The following is a 19,046-nucleotide window of genomic DNA, read 5'->3' as shown; positions in this document are numbered from 1 at the left end:
CCTGATTCAATATTGATATTCAAAAACACTTAACCTACTGATGGCTCAATTAATTTTACTTTTATTGGTACCTATTTTTATTTTTGACATTTACCGGTAGCTGCTGCATTTTCCACCCTAGGCTTATACTCGAGTCATTAAGTTTTCCCAGTTTTTTGTGGCAAAATTAGGGGTCTCGGCTTATACTCGAGTATATACGGTATAATAAGTTTATATTAAAGTTTCAGGAAAGAAAAAAAAAAAAGAGACTTACATTATCAGGCAGCTTCAGGCCTTTTACTGTCACATAGAGAGTTGATGGGTAACGGTTTCTGGGATGTTTTAGCCACCACTCATAGACATGCGTGCTGGACGCTACCCTGGCTCTTGAAGGAGGGTAATAAAGTTGTAGACGTAGCTTTTTATCTACATTGAGCACTTTATTAGCACCTACAATCTGAAAGTAAAAAAAAGATAAATAGTAAAAAAAATATATACGGTATATTATTGCCGATTAGAGATGAGCCAACCCGAACAGTAAAGTTCGGCATCCGTACCAAACAACCTACTGTTCAGGCACGGACACTGAACACGGACTTTGTCAGAAATTCGGCAAACACTGCTTCTGATCAGCTGTAAAATCATTACCGCCGGTCAGGGAGCCGCGGTTCCCACGCTGTCAAATGACAGCATGAGCCTGCAGCTGTGATCGGAGGTATAAAGTTTACCTCCGGTCAGCCGGCGCCTGCGCTCTAAATAAATAATAAATAATTAAAAATAGGTGTGGGTTCCCCTGTAATTTTGATAACCAGCCTGGCAAAACTGACAGCTAGGGGCTGCAACTCTCAGCAAGACTGGTTATCAAGACTAAAGGGGTCACCAGACTGGTTTTTTAATTATTTAAATACATTTTTTTTTTTTAAAAAGGTGTGGGGTCGACTGATGGAAGCAGTAGACGCATCAGCCGGCGCCAGTGACTAGAAGCAAATTTTTACCTCTGATCACAGCTGCGGGCTCAAGCTGTCATTTCAGAGCAGGTGAACCGCGGCTATCTGACCGGCGGTAATGATTTTACAGTCGAGCAGAAACAGTGTTTGCTGCACATGACAGCATGGCAAACAATGGGTGTTCGGGGCCCCATTCAAGTGAGCCTGCTGGACCCAAACATCTAGGGGTCCGCCCATGTCTACTCCTGATATAAATATTATTGCTTCAAAGGCTTTAAAAAAACAAACCAAAAAACAAACAAACAAAAAAAACTATCAGAGCCGTTACTCAGCCTCCCGAGGTACAATGCTATGTCTCGCCACAGCTTCGGTGATTTGTACGTACTGCAACTGTGACTGTGCTGAAGCCAATGAATGAACTTAGAGGCCCTGCCAATGTAGACAGCTTTTCCTCACTGTGCAATTTTCCAAGCCATAACTTTTAATTTCCAGGCTAATCTATGAATTTGATTCTCCAGGTCAGCACGATTATGGTGATGCCAAACTTGCACTTTTTATTTTAAAGGGAACCTGTCACCCCGTTCTTTCCGTATGAGATAAAAAATACCGTTAAATAGGGCCTGAGCTACTTTGGTAACGTATTTCGGCAGCATAGGTGGGGAATCAGGGTCCACAAAATACACTATTGTAACGCACGGCTCAGGCCCTATTTAACGGTATTTTTATCTCATACAGAAAAAACGGGGTGACAGGTTCCCTTTAAGTATGTGGGGGGGGAGTGGAAATTTGTATTACATTTTTTTTTGCCTTTGTCACCATTTTCCATGCCGAGTGGCATGCTGTTAATGCTGCTGTCACAGATTGACTGCGGCATTTAACAGGTTAACATCCACAGCAACAGCTCCCTTTTGAAGGCAGATTATGGCTGAGAAACACCACCATTATCTGCTGGAATAGATGAGGGCGCAGCTGCTGAAACCAAATCAAAGTAAAGGAGTCGACACTGGACGTACCAGTATGCCCAATGTTAATAAGGGATTAAAGGGGTTCTCCACTACTAGGGCAACCCCTTCTTAAACTAAATGTTTGGCCTCAATAAAATAAAACCTTTACTCATCTCCCATGCCGGTTCTGTTCCAGGCGGTGTCGCCAATCGTGGTCCCTGGGTTGTGATTCGGTGGAATGACATGTGATACCCAGTGCCCAATCAGTGCTGGTGTCACTGTCTCAAAACTGAACATGAAGAGGAAGTCTGGGCTGCAGCTCATCCCTCACTTACTCTTGATGTTCAGTTGTCCAAAGGTGGAGACCATGACGCCAGCGGTGATTGGGCACTGGGTATCACACCATTCCGCCGCATCACAGCACAGGGACCGTGAGTGGCGACACCGCTGGAATGGAGCCAGCATGGGAGGGGAGTATAGCCTTTATTATTGTATCGGGGCCAAACAGTTAGTTTAAGAAGGGGTTGTCCTAGTAATGGGCCTCATTCAGATGAAAAAGGTTGTAAGAAACACTATGGTAGATATAATAACCCTGTGCAGTTGTTACATGATGCAAACTAAGACTGGACAGTTAGAAATGTAATATTTATCACATTTGAAGGCACAAAACTGGAAGTAATATGCTAATCTGCGCTGCCGTGGAGAAAGCATGAGGGATGCAGATCTAAGTTTAGGCGGTTTAATAGTCAAAGCATTTCAAAGTTTTACAGCTTCATCAGGACAAACAACAATAACCGCAGATTAACCCATTACCTCCAGTTTTGTGTCTTCCAATTTTTCACTGTGGGTCTGCAGCAGCCTTTAACTATATCAGTGGTTGAGTTCTTTTATTACTGTTTAACCTAGATAAGACGCTATTTGTGCTTTTTTTTTATCCTTTCCAGCATTTGTCTCTTCATATTTATCACATTGGCACATGGTAGATAATAAATGTTTTCTTACTTCATACCACCTTTTGGATACCTTATATTGTACTTTTCTAGTACCGTACTTAGAGGAACTTTCAGCAAAATGTTTTATATTGAACTGGACACAGGATGTAACAGTGGCTGTGGAATGGAATCAAATTTTTGTTTTTTATTTCACCTCTCCATTGCTGAGGTATTTGCAATCAAAGTATTTGGCACCTTAACTGTTGTGAATTCCGTTCTCGAACTCCCTCCTGTGGTCATGAATGGTACTTCAGCGAGTTCTGTCCGTGGACTCCCTCTGGTGGCTGTGAGTGGAACTGCTGGTTCTGAGGTTGCTTCCTCAGCTGCCCTCGTTTGCGACTAGGCTGGCTTTTCTATTTAACTCCACTCAGATCGTTACTTCATGCCAGCTGTCAATGTATCGGTACTGGTTCAGATCTCTCTCGGATCTTTCTGATGACCTGTCTACTCCAGAAGAAGCTAAGTCCCTGCTAGTTCATTTGTTGTTCATTGTGTACTGAATATATTTATTAGTACTTGCTTAGTTCTAGTCCAGCTTGCTAACATTGCCGTGCTAGCTGGAAGCTCTGGGGTGCAGAGTGGCACCTCCGCACCGTGAGTCGGTGCGGGGGTCTTTTTGCACACTCTGCGTGGCTTTTTGTAGTTTTTTGTGCTGACCGCATAGATCCCTTTCCTATCCTCAGTCTATTTAGTAAGTCTGGCCTCCTTTGCTGAAAACCTGTTTCATTCCTGTGTTTGTGACTTTCCTCTTAACTCACAGTCAATATTTGTGGGGGGCTGCCTTTTCCTTTGGGGAATTTCTCTGAGGCAAGGTAAGGCTTTATTTTCTATCTTTAGGGGTAGTTAGCTCTTAGGCTGTGAAGAGGCGTCTAGGGAGAGTTAGGTACGCTCCACGGCTATTTCTAGTGTGTGTGATAGAATTAGAGTTTGCTGTCAGCAGAGATCCCACTCCCCAGAGCTTGTCCTGTCGTCTAGTTTAACCATCAGGTCATTCCAGGTGCTCCTAACCACCAGGTCATAACACTTAACTTTAATTAAGTCTAAGAGCGTATTATCAGATAGTTTTAACTTGGGGTGTGCCTTTCTCACTGTATGAGTTGTCTAATCATAAGCAACACAGCAGAAAAAGAACAAGCCCCCATCATAGCTTACTTTTCTCAGTGTGTGAGATGTAAATATACAGCTCTGATTTCCTTATTTAACCTCCTAAATTATTAGAAAGTGCTGGGAAATTAGAGCACAAATGAGTCACACCTTTCAGATAAGGTTCCTGTGTGGGGGGAGCAGCACAGCTGAGGTTAGCTGTGTCACATTGCAAACCCTTCTATCTCTCTTTCTCTCATACCTTGCATTGCCCCCTCCCCGTGCCTTGAGATGAGTAACACTTTTGTCTGTTTTGCTCAACACATAACAAATAGTTATATAACTAGAGACAACAAAAATTATTGCAAAAATGTGTTACATTTTCCAGTTGAGGAACACTAAGACTATGTGCACACGTTGCGGAATTGCCGCAGCAATTCTGCAACTCCCTGCCGCGGGAAATACGCATGCGGAATTGGCATGCGTATTCCCACTAAACACTAGCGTTTTGCAAGCGTAATTAGCTTGCAGAATGTGAGCGTTTTCCAAGCGATCTGTAGCATCGCTTAGAAAAATGATTGATAGGTTGGTCACACTTGTCAAACATAGTGTTTGACAAGTGTGACCAACCTTTTACTATTGATGCTGCCTATGTAATAGTAAAAAGATATAATGTTAAAAATAATTAAAATCGTGATATTCTCATCTTCCGGCGGCCCCCGCAGCCTTCCCGATCCTCGAGATGCTCCCAGAAGCTCCCGTTCCCAGTGATGCCTTGTGACAATGACCCCAAATGATGTAGCATCACGCAAGACCGCTACGTCATCACAGGTCATTGTCGCAAGGCATCACTGGGAACGGGGGATGCTGGAGCATCGCTAAGGCTTGGGCTGGATCCGGGGGCCACCAGAAGGTGTGTATATAAGTATTTTTTATTTAATTGTTTTTTAACCCCTTCACCCCGGAGCTTTTTCTGTTTTTTTTCCGTTTTCGTTTTTCGCTCCCCTCCTTCCCAGAGCCATAACTTTTTTACTTTTCCGTTAATATGGCCATGTGAGGGCTTATTTTTTGCGGGACGAGATGTACTTTTGAACGATACCATTGGTTTTACCATGCCATGTAACAGAAAACGGGAAAAAAATTCCAAGTGTGATGAAATTGCAAAAAAGTGCAATCTCACACTTGTTTTTTGTTTGGCTTTTTTGCTAGGTTCACCAAATGCTAAAACTAACCTGCCATTATGGTTCTCCAGGTCATTACGAGTTCATAGACACCTAACAAGTCTAGGTTTTTTTTTATCAAAGTGGTGAAAAAAAATTCCAAATTTTGCTAAAAAAAAAAAAAAAGAAAAAAAATTGCGTGATTTTCCGATACCCGTAGCGTCTCCAATTTTCATGATCTGGGGTCAGGTGAGGGCTTATTTTTTGCGTGCCGAGCTGGCGTTTTTAACGATACCATTTTGGTGTAGATACATTGTTTTGATCGCCCGTTATTGCATTTTAATGCAATGTCGCGGCGACCAAAAAAAACTTAATTTTGGCGTTTTGATTTTTTTTCTCGCTACGCCATTTAGCGGTCAGGTTAATCCTTTGTTTTTATTGATAGATCGGGTGATTCTGAACGCGGCGATACCAAATATGTGTATGTTTAATTTTTTTAATTGTTTTATTTTGATTGGGGCGAAAGGGGGGTGATTTGAACTTTTATATATTTTTTATTTTTTTTATATTTTTAAACACTTTTTTTTCTTAATTTTGGCATGCTTCAATAGCCTCCATAGGAGGCTAGAAGCATGCACAACTCGATCGGCTCTGCTACATAGAGGTGAAATACAGATCACCTCTATGTAGCAGAAAGGCAGGTGTACTTTGAGCGTCGACCACAGGGTGGCGCTCAAAGCAATCGGCCATCAACAACCATAGAGGTCTCAAGGAGACCTCTGGTTGTTATGGCAATGCACCGCTGACCCCCGATCATGTGACGGGGGTCAGCGGTGCGAGCACTTCCGGCCGTGCGGCCGGGAGCGCTAGTTAAATGCCGCTGTCAGCGCTTGACGGCGGCATTTAACTAGTTAATGGGCGCGGGCGGATCGCGATTCCACTCGCGCTCATTGCGCGCACATGTCAGCTGTACAAAACAGCTGACATGTCGCGGCTTTAAGGTGGGCTCACCGCCGGAGCCCACCTTAAAGCAGGGGATCTGCCAGCTGACGTACTATTCCGTCAGCTGGCAGAAAGGGGTTAAGGGCCTGGGGAGAGTCTCCTCTCCTCCACTCTGGGTACCAACCGCACTTGATACGCTTACTTCCGCATGGTGGGCATAGCCCCATGCGGGAAGTAAGCGGATCAATGCATTCATATGTGTGCGGATTCGCCACGATTCTGCACAAAGAATGAGCATGCTGCGTATTTTTCCGCGATGTGATTCCGCCGTGGAAAAATACGCAGCATTAGCACAGCATTGTGGAATCCCATTGAATTCAATGGGTTATGTTGTGCATGCGTTTTTGAGGCAAAAACGCATACAATCCGCAACGTGTGCACATAGCCTCACAATTATAAATATGCCCTAACATTTTTATTGAAGATGTCATATGCCAACGAAGCAATAGTTTGACATTAAGCAGACACATAACTGACATCCAAAAGTTGCCCCAGCCTAACAGGTCATAGTCCCTGTGACGGTATGGTATCAAGATACATTTAACATGAAATGCAAAGCAAAATACCTTCAAAAAAGCCCATGCAATTTTGTGGAATCCTTTCTCCTTGATTTCAATGTCTGAAATTGTTTTTAAACTATCTTCATGTATCAAATCAAGAATCTGAAGAAAAAAAAGTATTTAGGAATCTAGAAAACTCTAAAAATTCATATATAAAGTCTGCATAATAGAAAAACAACGTAAATCACTTTTTATATATAATTATAGTACATTTCCACTTTTGGACCTTTGTTGATCTACTTTTCTTATAAGCGGTCACTGTGAATCTGAATATTATAATTCAGAGCATTTACAATTCTGCAGGCTTCCACATACAAAATGTGTTTATAGGTGATTTGCATATTATAATTAATATTAATTTATTACAGGCTGAAGTCACCCACCAGGACAAATAGGACATAAAATAATGTTATATAATTACATTATTTATAGAAGACACACACAGTCATGGCAGAAAGTGTTAGCACCCTTGAAATTGTTGCAGAAAAAGTAGTATACATGTTTATAACCAAATGCAGTAATTTTCTAGGAGAAATACTTCATTTTCTGGAACAAATTTGGCCATGACTATCAAAAAGACTTGCAATAAAAACTACAGCTTGTCAATTTGTCATGCAATATGAAAAGACATCGCAAAGTTATGTCAACGGGGGAAAAAAGAAAAAATTGTGGCCCTTAGAAAGTGCCAAAGAAGCTCCAAAATAGGTCAAATCATTTTTTGCATTGATCCATAGACATTTCTACCTCAAAGAAGATGATAACATTAGGGCTGTCTTCCTTGATGTGCAAAAAGTGTGTAAACTTCTCCATAAAAATGATTTGTTCATCCCACTCAGGACTCAACGTTTTCAGCCGCTTAAAGTCGTACGGCTGTGTGCATTTGGCCAGAATATACTCATTACTTTCTTGGTCATGAAATGACAAAACTGCATCAGAGCTGAAAATAATAAAAAAATAATTAATTTTTTTCCACTAATACTACAACAATTAAGCCATGAGGTGTAAACTGGAAATGATCAGAATATGTAAAAAAAAACTTTTTTAATTAGTTATTCTGGACACATCAGATCTCTATGAATAAGTCCATCTACTAAACTGCTCGCTATTCACTAGAACAACAGGGACAGTGCTGGAGGCTTCTTATTTTACCATACAGTACCTTATTTACTGCACCACAACTGGTCATTTGACTGCTTAGTTGCACTGGAACTCCCTTTACTTGAACTGCAATACCACGCAAACAAATGGGGTGGTTCACGATTGGTGGGGATTAGTGATGAGTGAATGCGCTCGGTTAAGGCGTTATCCATACATGCTTGGGTGGTAACCGAGTATCATCGTCGTGCTCGAAAAATATGTTTGAGTGCCCGCAGCTGCATGTCTCACGGCTGTTCGACAGCCACAACACACGCAAGGATTGCCTGTTTGTTAGGCTGCGGGGACTGGGAACATGTTAGGCTACGTTCACATTTGCGTTGTGCGCCGCAGCGTCGGCGCCGCAACGCACAACGCAAACAAAAACGCAGCAAAACGCATGCACAACGCTGCGTTTTATACCGCATGCGTCCTTTTTTTCATTGATTTTGGACGCAGCAAAAATGCAACTTGCTGCGTCCTCTGCGCCCGGACGCGGGCGCCGCAGGGACGCATGCGGCGCAAAACGCAAGTGCGACGCATGTCCATGCGCCCCCATGTTAAATATAGGGGCGCATGACGCATGCGGCGACGTTGCGGCGCCCGACGCTGCGGCGCCGACCGCAAATGTGAACGTAGCCTTATTCGAGCACGCTGAAGATACTCGGCTACCACCTGAGCAAGCTCGGATAACGCCTTAACTGAGCGCCGAGTTACGCATAAGGGGATGAGAATTGAGGCCCAGGAGATAGCGAGAGATCGCAGTATGCGATTCAGTGCTTACGCATACCGCGATCTCCAGCATCGTGTCCCGGGTCCGCAGACAGAGCAACCTGCGATAAACGCTGCAGCCCGGGAGGAGGGAAGTGTGTGGGCGGTGACTGTGTGCGTGTGTGTGTGGGTGGGGTCTGCGTGTGTGTGTGCGGGCGGGGTCTGCGGGGCTGTGTGCGGGGGGTCGGCGGGATGTCTGTGGGTCTGCCAGGGGTGTGTGTGTGTGTGTAGGCATCGTCCGATGGGACTACAGATCCCAACCGCCTATGCCTGCTAAAGTGATTGACACATTAGCCATTGATGGGACAGTAGTGGTCCCATCATCCGGCAAATGTGTTGAATGTAAAAAAAAAAAAAAAAACACACAACAACAACAACATATACAGTACATATATAGTTCATACTCACCATCTACACCTAATCCCCGAAGCCCTCGCTTACCTGAAAAAAAATATTATAAAAAAATTTACATAATAAACCAACAATATACTCCCTGTGTCCGCCGTAATCCAATTAATACGATTGTCCCACGAAGATCTCCCGTGGATAGCTGTCACATCAGCTGATGCGTCTGCTCTCCAGGGGCTCCGGGATACAATGACGGAAGGTATCCTTCCGCACTGTATCCCTCCACCGCTGTGAATACAGTATAGTTCATACGGTCACTTGCGGCACAGCTGTGTGGGAAAATAATCACGCAGCAGTGCCGTAAAGTGAGGGCAATGAACTAAAGTAACCTCTTCAGTGATGCACTGCTGGAGCCACTCTCTCCTGTCAGTGTGTCACTGAAGGTCTATAGAGCTGCCACATCTCCTGATGTGACAGCTCTATAGGGGAGATCGTCGTGGGACACTCAATTAATTGGACTGAGTCGAATAGGGAGTATGTGGTTGATTTATTATTTTTTATTTTTTGCAGGCGATCGAGAGCGTCGCAGGAATTAGGCGTGGTTGTAAGTATGGTGAAATTAAAAATATTAAAATACTTTTTTCTGGCTGTGTCTTTTTTTTTAACTCTTTCAATAGTAATAGGTGCCTTATCGACACCTTTCCATTACTAACCGGGCTTAATGTCACCTTACAATAGCAAGGTGACATTAATTCCTTATTACCCCATATGCCACCGCTACAGCACAGTGGGATGTGAGAGGCTAAGTGCCGGAATTGGCGCATCGTACAGATGAGCAATTTCTGGGGCGGCTGGGAGCTGGTATTTGTAGCCAGGGGGGGCCCAATATCCTTGGCCCCTTCCTAGGCTATGAATATCAGCCCGCAGCTGTCTGCGTAGCCTTTCTGGCTATAAAATATAGGGGGACCCCACGTCTTTTTTTGGGGGGTCCCCTATTTTAATAGCTTGTCAAGGCTACGCAGACAGCTGTGGGCTGCTATTCATAGCCTGGGAAACTCCATGGGTATTAACCCTTTCCCAGGCTACAAATATTGGCCCCTCCGGCCATCGGCTTTCCCCCTTTGGCGCAGAAAATTGCGCGGGGAGCCCACACCATTTTTTTCCGTTTTTTTTTTTCCAAATTAAAACATATTGTTCATTAATAAACATCGGCCTTGCTATTATATATCTATGGATATATCTATCGATATATCTCTCTATCTATCGATATATCTCTGTATCTATAGATACATTTATCCATCGCTATATTTATAGATAGATATAAATAGATAGATATATCTATGTATCTATAATCTTTCTATCTCATTCGTTGTATCTATCTCATTCCTTCTATCTCTCTCATTCCTTCTATCTATCTATAGATCTATCTATCTATCCCATATCTATCTAGCTATCTAACTATCTATCTATAGACAGATAGATAGATAGATAGATAGAAGAAATGAGTTAGATAGATAGACCTATAGACCTATAGATAGATAGATAGATAGATAGATAGATAGAAGGAATGAGATCGATAGATCTGTACATAGATCGATAGATATTATCTATAGATCTATTTATCCCATATCCATCTATCTACCAGTGTGTCTGTCTATCTATCTGTGTGTAATGGAGTGTTGGCTGGACAAATGTAAAAGAGGAGGTTGGACAAGAAATTACATCACAAATCCTTTTTTTTTTGTTCAATAATAGATCTTTATTTAGCTTTCAAAAACCCATACAAAAAAGCATTAAAAAACGCATCAAATCCGCACAAAAAAAGCATAAAAAACATGTGGGTTTTTACCTGTGTTTTCTGCCAAGAGATACGGATTCAGGGCGGAAAAATCCACAGGCAAATCTGCAACGTGTGCACATACCCTACAAGTTCCTGTTTGTGCGCCTACAGGAACAAGTTCGGGGAGATCAAGAAGTACCAGCAGAGGTACAGCCAGGAGATCGTTAGCTGTTACCCCCAGCAGCCGCCCGCCGCCGCATCCAAGGGGGACGACTTCACCTTCTCAGAGTTCCCGCGGTACCTGCTGGACGAGGAGAAGATGAACGAGCAGTGGATGCCCACCTACAAGCTGTGCCAGCCCCAAGCCGTGCCCTATGACTTCATCGGCACCTACGAGCGGCTGTGGGAGGACGCTAACCAGGTTCTGGACGCCATTGGCGCACGACAAGATGGAGGCGCACAAAACAGGATGAGGGTGCAGGATGGGGGCTGCACATGACAGGAAGGGGGTGCAGGATGGGGGCTACACATGACAGGAAGGGAGCGCAAGATGGTATCAGCACATGACAAGATTAGGGCGCAGGATGGAGGTCATATACCAATATAAATGCTCGCCACCTGGGCGTAGAACGGGTTCAATAGCTAGTACACTGTATAAAAAGACACATATGCATGTTTTTCCTCAATATCTGACATGAAATCATAATAAACCTTTCCCGTTTAAGGTCAACTAGGATTACCATAATTATTAATAGTTGCCAAATGCCAGAATAGTGAGAGAGAGAGAGAACCTGTCTCCTTCCTTAGTGGTATGATGGCTGGACATTCTCATCTTGTTTGTACTTGCGTATAATTGTTTGTACAGATGAACGATGCACCTTCAGGTATCTTGAAATTGTACCCAAGGATGAGCCAGACTTGTGCAAATCCACAAACCTTGATCGGTTACACCAGTTTTGTCTGAAGGAATAGGCCCAAATTCCAACCAACTATTGTGAGAATCTTGTGGAAGGCTATCCCAAATGTTTGACCCAAGTCATTCAGTTTATGAACAGTGGTACCAAATACTAATGAAATGTATGTAAACTTTTTACTTTGTAGTAAGTAATAAAAATGCCTTAAAACATTCTCTCTCTCTCATTATTCTAGCATTTGGCAAATATTAATAAATTATGGGAATCCTAATTGTCCTAAAACGGGAAAGGTTTATTCTGGTTTCCTGTAAGATATTGAGAAAAACATCCAGATGTGTCTTTTTTATATAGTGTATGTAAACTTAAAGTTTCAAATGCAAAAGTAAATTAATATCATTTTCCACCAAGTCAATACTTTTTTTTAGATGCGCACTATTGGTCAGTACATGTAAAAGCATCCTAAATAATACTAAAAAGCATTACAAAGGATTTAGGATAATATTTTTAATTTTATCACCTGGTTTCTTTCTTGACATATTCCCCTGTTTTTTGATCAATGAAGTGAATCTTCACCAAGGGTCGAGATACCTTAAGGTCAGTCTTGAGTTTGTCTGATCGATGAATATAAACTCCCAACACCAGGCGGTCATCATACACAAATCCAGGGCTGCTGTCATCTATGTCATCTTCTCCTGCATCAAGTTTTTCTATATCATCTAAAAATAAAGTATTTTCTGAGCAAAAAAAACTGAAATCTTGTATGCGGACAAGAAAAAAAAAAAAAAAAAAAAAAATCACAAAAGAATATATAGTACTTTGATGTGATTGAGGTTGTGAAAAGAGGGATTTTTGGTTCTTACCGTAAAATCTCTTTCTTGGAGCCTTCATTGGGGGACACAGGTAACCATGGGTGTATGCTGCTGTCGCTAGGGGGCTGACACTATGCAAATAAAGAAGAAGTAACTCCTCCCCGGCAGTATACACCCTCCGACAGGCACCAGGCAACTCAGTTGGTGCAAAAGCAGTAGTAGGAACAGGTAATATAAAACTCAACCTATGTACCAACCCACAACAACGGCACGTTAGCCAACACGGTACAACTTCAAGGGAGAGTGCTGTGTCCCCCAATGAAGGCTCCAAGAAAGAGATTTTACGGTAAGAACCAAAAATCCCTCTTTCTTTCTCGCGTCATTGGGGGACACAGGTAACTATGGGACACCCAAAAGCAGTCCCTAGGGCAGGATATTCTGCAGAAAAAAGAGGAGTTAGGTCGGCCGGTGAGAAACCGCCGCCTACAGTATCTTCCTACCCAGGCTTGCGTCCGCAGAAGCCTGAGTATGCACCTTGTAGAATTTTACAAAGGTGTGAATGGATGACCATGTTGCGGCCTTACAAACCTGCGAGGCCGAAGCTTGGTGACGAACTGCCCAGGAAGCTCCCACAGCCCAGGTAGAGTGAGCCTTCACCCCCGAAGGGGGCCGTTTGTCATGGACACGGTATGCCTCCAGAACCGCCAAACGGATCCAACGAGCAATTGTGGACTTGGAGGCGGGGAGCCCTTTTCGACGCCCTTCCGAGACGATGAACAGAGGATCAGCCTGACGAAAAGGAGCAGTTCTGGAAAGATAAACCCGGATAGCCCTGACCACATCCAACTTGTGAAGTGATTTCTCCAAGGGATGAACCGGGGAAGGGCACAAGGAAGGGAGGACGATGTCCTCATTGATGTGAAAGGACGAGACTACCTTCTGAAAGAAGGAAGGAACCGGCCGAAGAACCACCTTGTCCTGGTGCAGGACTAAAAAGGGAGAACGACAGGATAATGCCACCAGCCCCGACACTCTTCTGATGGAGGTGATGGCGACCAAGAAGGCTACCTTCCAAGATAGAAGGCAGAAGGAAATGTCCTGGATTGGTTCAAAAGGCGCCCGCTGGAGGGCGTCTAAGACGAGGTTGAGATCCCAAGGCTCGACAGGAGGATGATAAGGGGGAGCTATATGCGAGACCCCCTAAATAAAGGTTCTCACCTGAGGAAGGGAGGCTATGTCTCTTTGAAAAAGGATGGACAGAGCGGAAATCTGACCCTTCAAGGTGCTAAGGGAAAGTCCCGAATCGAGACCCGCTTGAAGAAAACTGAGAAGGGATGGAAGGGAAAAGGTCATAGGAAACAGACCGTTGACCTCGCACCATCGGAAAAAGGCCTTCCAACATCTGTGGTAGATACGCGAGGAAGCCGGTTTCCTCGCCCTTATCATAGTCTGGATGATGCTGTGAGAAAAACCCGCGTCCTTCAGGACGGCGGCCTCAACGGCCATACCATTAAATTCAGAGACCGAGAATTCGGGTGGAAGAGGGGCCCCTGCGAAAGAAGATCCGGTAAATCCGGTAGCCTCCATGGAACGTCCGATAGCATGTTCACCAGTTCCACGTACCAAGCCCTGCGAGGCCAATCTGGAGCTACCAAGAGCACGGGGACCCCTTCCGACTTGATCTTTTTGACGATTCTCGGGATCAAGGGGAGGGGTGGGAACAGATAGGGCATCTGGAACTGGGCCCACGAGATCACGAGAGCGTCGCATCCGACGGCCATCGGATCCCGAGATCTGGAAACGTACTGGGGAACCTTGTGGTTCGCCCGGGAGGCCATTAAGTCGACGTCTGGGACGCCCCACCGCTGACAAATCTGGTTGAAGATTGAGGGAAGGACAGACCACTCGCCCGGCACGATGCCTTGGCGACTTAGAAAGTCGGCTACCCAATTGTCCACCCTTGGGATGTGGACGGCTGAAAGGGAACGTGGCTCTCCGCCCAACGCAGAATCTTTGCCACTTCCGTCATGACTTGACTGCTGCTAGTCCCTCCCTGGTGGTTTATGTAGGCCACGGCTGTGGCGTTGTCCGACTGAACGCGGACCGGCTTTCCAGAGAGGAGGGGCTGCCAGCGGACGAGGGCTAGGAAGATGGCTCGGAGTTCCAAGAGGTTGATAGGAAGACGTGCCTCTTGAACAGTCCAGCGGCCCTGGGCTGTGAGGTGGAGAAAGACCGCTCCCCAACCCTGGAGACTGGCGTCGGTGGTGATAACCTGCCAGCGGGGAGGAAGAAATGACCTCCCGCGCAGAATGGAGATGGAGGTGGACAGCGTCCACCAAGAGAGGGACTGTTTCACTTTGGAAGAAAGGCGAAACGGACGGTCCAGGGAAAGCGGATTCTTGTCCCAGGCAGCTAGAAGGGCCAGCTGGGGGGACCGAGAGTGGAACTGAGCATAGGGAACCACTTCCATTGAAGCAACCATTTTCCCCAGAACCCTCATGGCGAGGCGGAGGGACAGCGGGTTCAGACCCTTTAGCGCTGACACCCCGACGAAGAGAAAGGAACTTCTCCTTGGGGAGGAAGACCTGAGCCTGAGAGGTGTCGAATTCCATGCCCAGGAATTCCAAGCGTTGGGTCGGAATCAAGGATGACTTCTGGTAGTTGATTATCCAACCGAGGCGAATGAGCGTGTCCAGAGTAAGCTGGAGGCTCTGGCTGCAATCCCGATGGGACGAACCCTTGATCAAGAGGTCGTCGAGGTAAGGGATTATCAGAATCCCCTTTGAACGTAGAATTGCCATGACGGCTGCCATGACCTTCGTACAGACCCTGGGAGCAGAGGCTAGCCCGAAGGGGAGAGCCGTGAACTGGTAATGATGTTCTTGGAATGCGAACCGGAGAAACCTCTGATGCTGTACGCAAATCGGAACGTGGAGATACGCATCCCGAATGTCCACAGAACTCAGGAACTCTCCTGGCTCCATGGACGCGACCACCGAGCGTAGTGATTCCATCCTGAAGTGTCGAATCCCGAGATGGCGGTTTAACCTCTTGAGATCTAAAATTGGACGGAGAGAGCCATCTTTCTTTGGGACCACGAACAGATTCGAGTAAAAACCTGAAAGCCGCTCGTGATAAAGAACCGGAACTACGACTCCTGAGGCGAGGAGTGAATCGACGGCCTGGAGAAGCCCTGGGAGATGGGAGGACTGTTTGGGAGGACGAGAGAGCAGGAAACGTCTTCCTGGGGGCAAAGAAAATTCTATTTTGTAGCCTGAAGTGACGATCTCCCTGACCCAGGCGTCGTCGACTACCAATAGCCAAACTTCTGAGAACAGAAGAAGACGGCCTCCCACCCTGGAGGGATTTCCAGGTGGGGGTGACCCGTCATTTATTAGAAGACCTGTGGCCCCGAGGTCCAGATGGTTTTGAGGGGTAGCTCTTAGCTCTCCAGCGTGGCGTGGGGGAGGCCTGAAAGAAGGCTTCCTCCGGTCTCCTTGTGAGGAAGAGCGGTCCTGATTGGGGTTTCCTGCGGAGGCGAAGGAGCGAAAGGGACGAAAGGACTGGGGGCCCCTCCTGTTGAAGGTACGTTTTGGCTTGGACTGGGGTAAGGAGGTACTCTTACCACCCGTAGCGTCCGAGATCATTTGATCCAGCTGCGTGCTGAAGAGTCTAGAACCCTAAAAGGGTAGACCAGTGAGGGATTTTTTAGAAGCAGGATCTGCGTTCCACGCTTTTAGCCAAAGGACCCGGCGAATGGCTACAATGTTACTATTAGCCATAGCCGAGCAGGCTGCCGCATCAAGGGAGGCATTCATGAGATATTTACCCGCAAGAGAAATCTGATCCGCTAAATCAGACAGTTCTTCCGCAGGAGCAGAGGCCAAAATGCATCTGCGTAGGGCTTTGGCCCAGGCTGACGCAACCTTGGATACCCATGAGGCGAAACTAGGGCAGAGAAAGGCTCCAGCAGCCTCAAACGCCGATTTGGCTAATGGCTCAATTTGTTTGTTCGTGGGATGCTTAAGAGAGGCCGCGTCCGGAATAGACAGAACCGTCTGAGAGGATAGCCTGGACACAGGCGGGTCGACCTTAGGAGACTCGGACCATTTGCTGACAAGGTCGGAGTGAAAAGGGTATAAAACGTCTAGCCGTTTCCTGCCAGGGAAACGCTTACCAGGGTTTTCCCAGTGTGTAGAGGTAGTGTTGTCGAACTCCCTATGATTAGGAAAAACCCTAGAGGGACGTTTAACCCGTTTAAACGCAACGGGAACGTCCTGAGAGCTTGCCTCATCCTCTTAAGTTCAAGCGTCTGAATAATAGCTGAAATAAGGCTATCGACCATATCCTGTGTGCCAGAAGTCTGATCTGCATCTGAGTCAGAATCCGACTGAGAGGTTAGGTCAGACCCGACGTCCGCCTGCGAGGAGGGGGAACGGGCAGATAGGGGTATCCCGATGTGGTCCGGGGAACTGAAAGAGGATCTAGATAAGGTCCTTTTTCTGTCTCTTTTGTCCAGTCTGCCTCTGTGAGGGTCTTGGACAGGTGCGAGCGAATCGCCGTGTGAGGCGTTCGTGGCACTGGTGGCATTAGAGAGAAGCGGGATACGTTCAAGTGCCTGGACCAGAGACTGAGACACTATAGTAAGGTCAGACACCGATTGAGACATTGCAACAGCCCACTCCGGGGGAGGGGGGGTGCACTCATCCCGAGACCTAGGAGCTTCCTGAGGAGCTGACATGATGGGAGGAACGCTGGACGGGCAGAAAGGAAAAGGCCGACCTGAGGCCCACTTTTTCTTACAGAGGGCGCAGGCGTAATGGATGAACGTAGTGGCAAAGACCGGGGTGGGGTCGGACATAGGTAGAGATATTACCTTGTCCGGGTGCGGAGAAGAACTGCAGGGAGGAGTAGAGCCCGAGAGAACGATAGCGCTGAGCCTGCAGACAGGACAGCGACAGCGGAAGCCGCAGGAGTCTGAGCCTGTGTCCCCCGAGATCCTTCTGTCCCACGCGGTGAGGAGACGCTGGCAGGAAGAGGAAGCCGGCTAAAGAGCACAGGAACCGCGCGTCGCTGTGGACGTGCACAAGCGCCAAAGGGGGAAGCAGAAGAAACACCCCGAGAGTGCTGAATTCCTGGCCGCGGTGATGCAGGGCGCCGCAAAGGGGCATGGTCAGCTGGGCGCCGAAAGAAGGAAAAAATGGTGGGCGCGCGCGCCCGCAGGTTTGGATTGAAGAGGGGGGAAAAGAAGAAATGCCTGCCATGCGGCGATAGCGACGCATGAAACAAGGAGCGCTACAGCCCACTCCCTTATTAAACAGAGGCCCTGGTAAGAGATCGCTTGCAGGGCGGGAGGGGGAGGGGGCCCAGTACATGTTGCTTGAAGATTCCCTACCTGAAGTTGAGGAACACATCAGGATCCCTTGTCAGAGTAGAGGGTCCTGGAAGAGGTCCTCCTTCCCGCGCCACGAACTCCGGCGCAGAAGACGGCGTCGACCCCTAGACAGGGGGAGAGGGTCACTGGAAGTGACCGCCGTCTTCCTCTCAGCCCACTCCGAGGAGAGGGATGAGGAGGGGTAACGGGCAGGACTGGCCACCGAGGAAATGTCACCCTGAACACCCAAATGGGTGACAGGGGACAAAGTCCTGCCCAGCGGGTCCGAGAGGGTGCGATGTGGGTGATACCACACTGCTCTCTCGGTCGCTCAAAGTGGGGAAAACAGGGTGAGAAAACTGCACCCTTTTACCCTGAAGAGAGTATCTGAAAAAGAAAGGGGAAATGATTAATACACACAACAAACTCCTGTAAAAGAAATGCGGATCTGGGGTTAGATCCAGGTCCACCTCCTACAGACACTAAGCAAAAACTGAGTTGCCTGGTGCGTCGGAGGGTGTATACTGCCCGGGAGGAGTTACTTCTTTATTTGCATAGTGTCAGCCTCCTAGCGACAGCAGCATACACCCATGGTTACCTGTGTCCCCCAATGAAGCGAGAAAAAAGCCATTTATCCACAATGGAAATCTAAATGACAATTTTTAAGCCCACAGTAAATTATTACGGTATATTGCAGATTTGTTACAGGATTTATCCTTTGCATTGAAAATAAAAAGGTGAAATCTACATATAACCCCCCCCCATATTTTACCTAGTAAAACCATGCAACAAAAAAGGGTATATACCGTATTTTTCAGACTATAAGACGCACTTTTTTCCTCCAAAAATGTGGAGGAAAATGGGGGTGCGTCTTCTAGTACGGAAGTCCCTAATGTGGCTGTGGTGGGGAGGTGTGGGAGCGGCAGCAGCGGGTCACAGGAGGCAGGAGCCGACTCCTGTGCCCGCTGCTAAAGGGAAATGAATATTCACTCCATTCCACGCCCATGGGTGTGGAAAGGAGTGAATATTCATTTCTCTTTAATAGCGAGCATGGTGTTATCCGCAGCAGCTGGCTTATTGCATTTGCCAGGCGTTTGAGTGTGTCGACTACTTAAGGCAATGAATATTCACTGCATAGGCGTGGAATGCAATGAATATTCCTTCCCTTTAGTAGCGGCACATGTGAAAACCCAACAGCTGCAGGAACTCGGCAGCTGCGGCTGACACTGCTCGCTAAAATACAATGAAT

General features: G+C 46.5%; 1 protein-coding gene across 4 annotated transcripts in view; it reads right to left on the bottom strand.

Moving 5' to 3' along the window:
• The window catches only part of AHI1 (Abelson helper integration site 1), a 289,456-nt gene that overhangs the window by 240,663 nt on the left and 29,747 nt on the right, over window positions 1-19,046 (bottom strand). For all 4 annotated transcript variants that reach the window (XM_077289311.1, XM_077289310.1, XM_077289309.1 and 1 more), the window contains exons 6-9: window positions 12,132-12,330; window positions 7,412-7,604; window positions 6,674-6,769; window positions 254-436 (exon numbers count right to left, since the gene is read on the bottom strand). In XM_077289311.1, coding sequence (XP_077145426.1) covers window positions 254-436; window positions 6,674-6,769; window positions 7,412-7,604; window positions 12,132-12,330 — 671 coding nt within the window. The remainder of the gene's footprint in view (window positions 1-253; window positions 437-6,673; window positions 6,770-7,411; window positions 7,605-12,131; window positions 12,331-19,046) is intronic.

The sequence above is a fragment of the Ranitomeya variabilis genome, chromosome 2 (assembly GCF_051348905.1).
Source record: "Ranitomeya variabilis isolate aRanVar5 chromosome 2, aRanVar5.hap1, whole genome shotgun sequence".
NCBI classification, from domain to species: Eukaryota; Metazoa; Chordata; class Amphibia; order Anura; family Dendrobatidae; genus Ranitomeya; species Ranitomeya variabilis.
The sequence above is the reverse complement of the archived record's forward strand: the minus strand, read 5'-3'. Positions and strand labels throughout refer to the sequence as shown.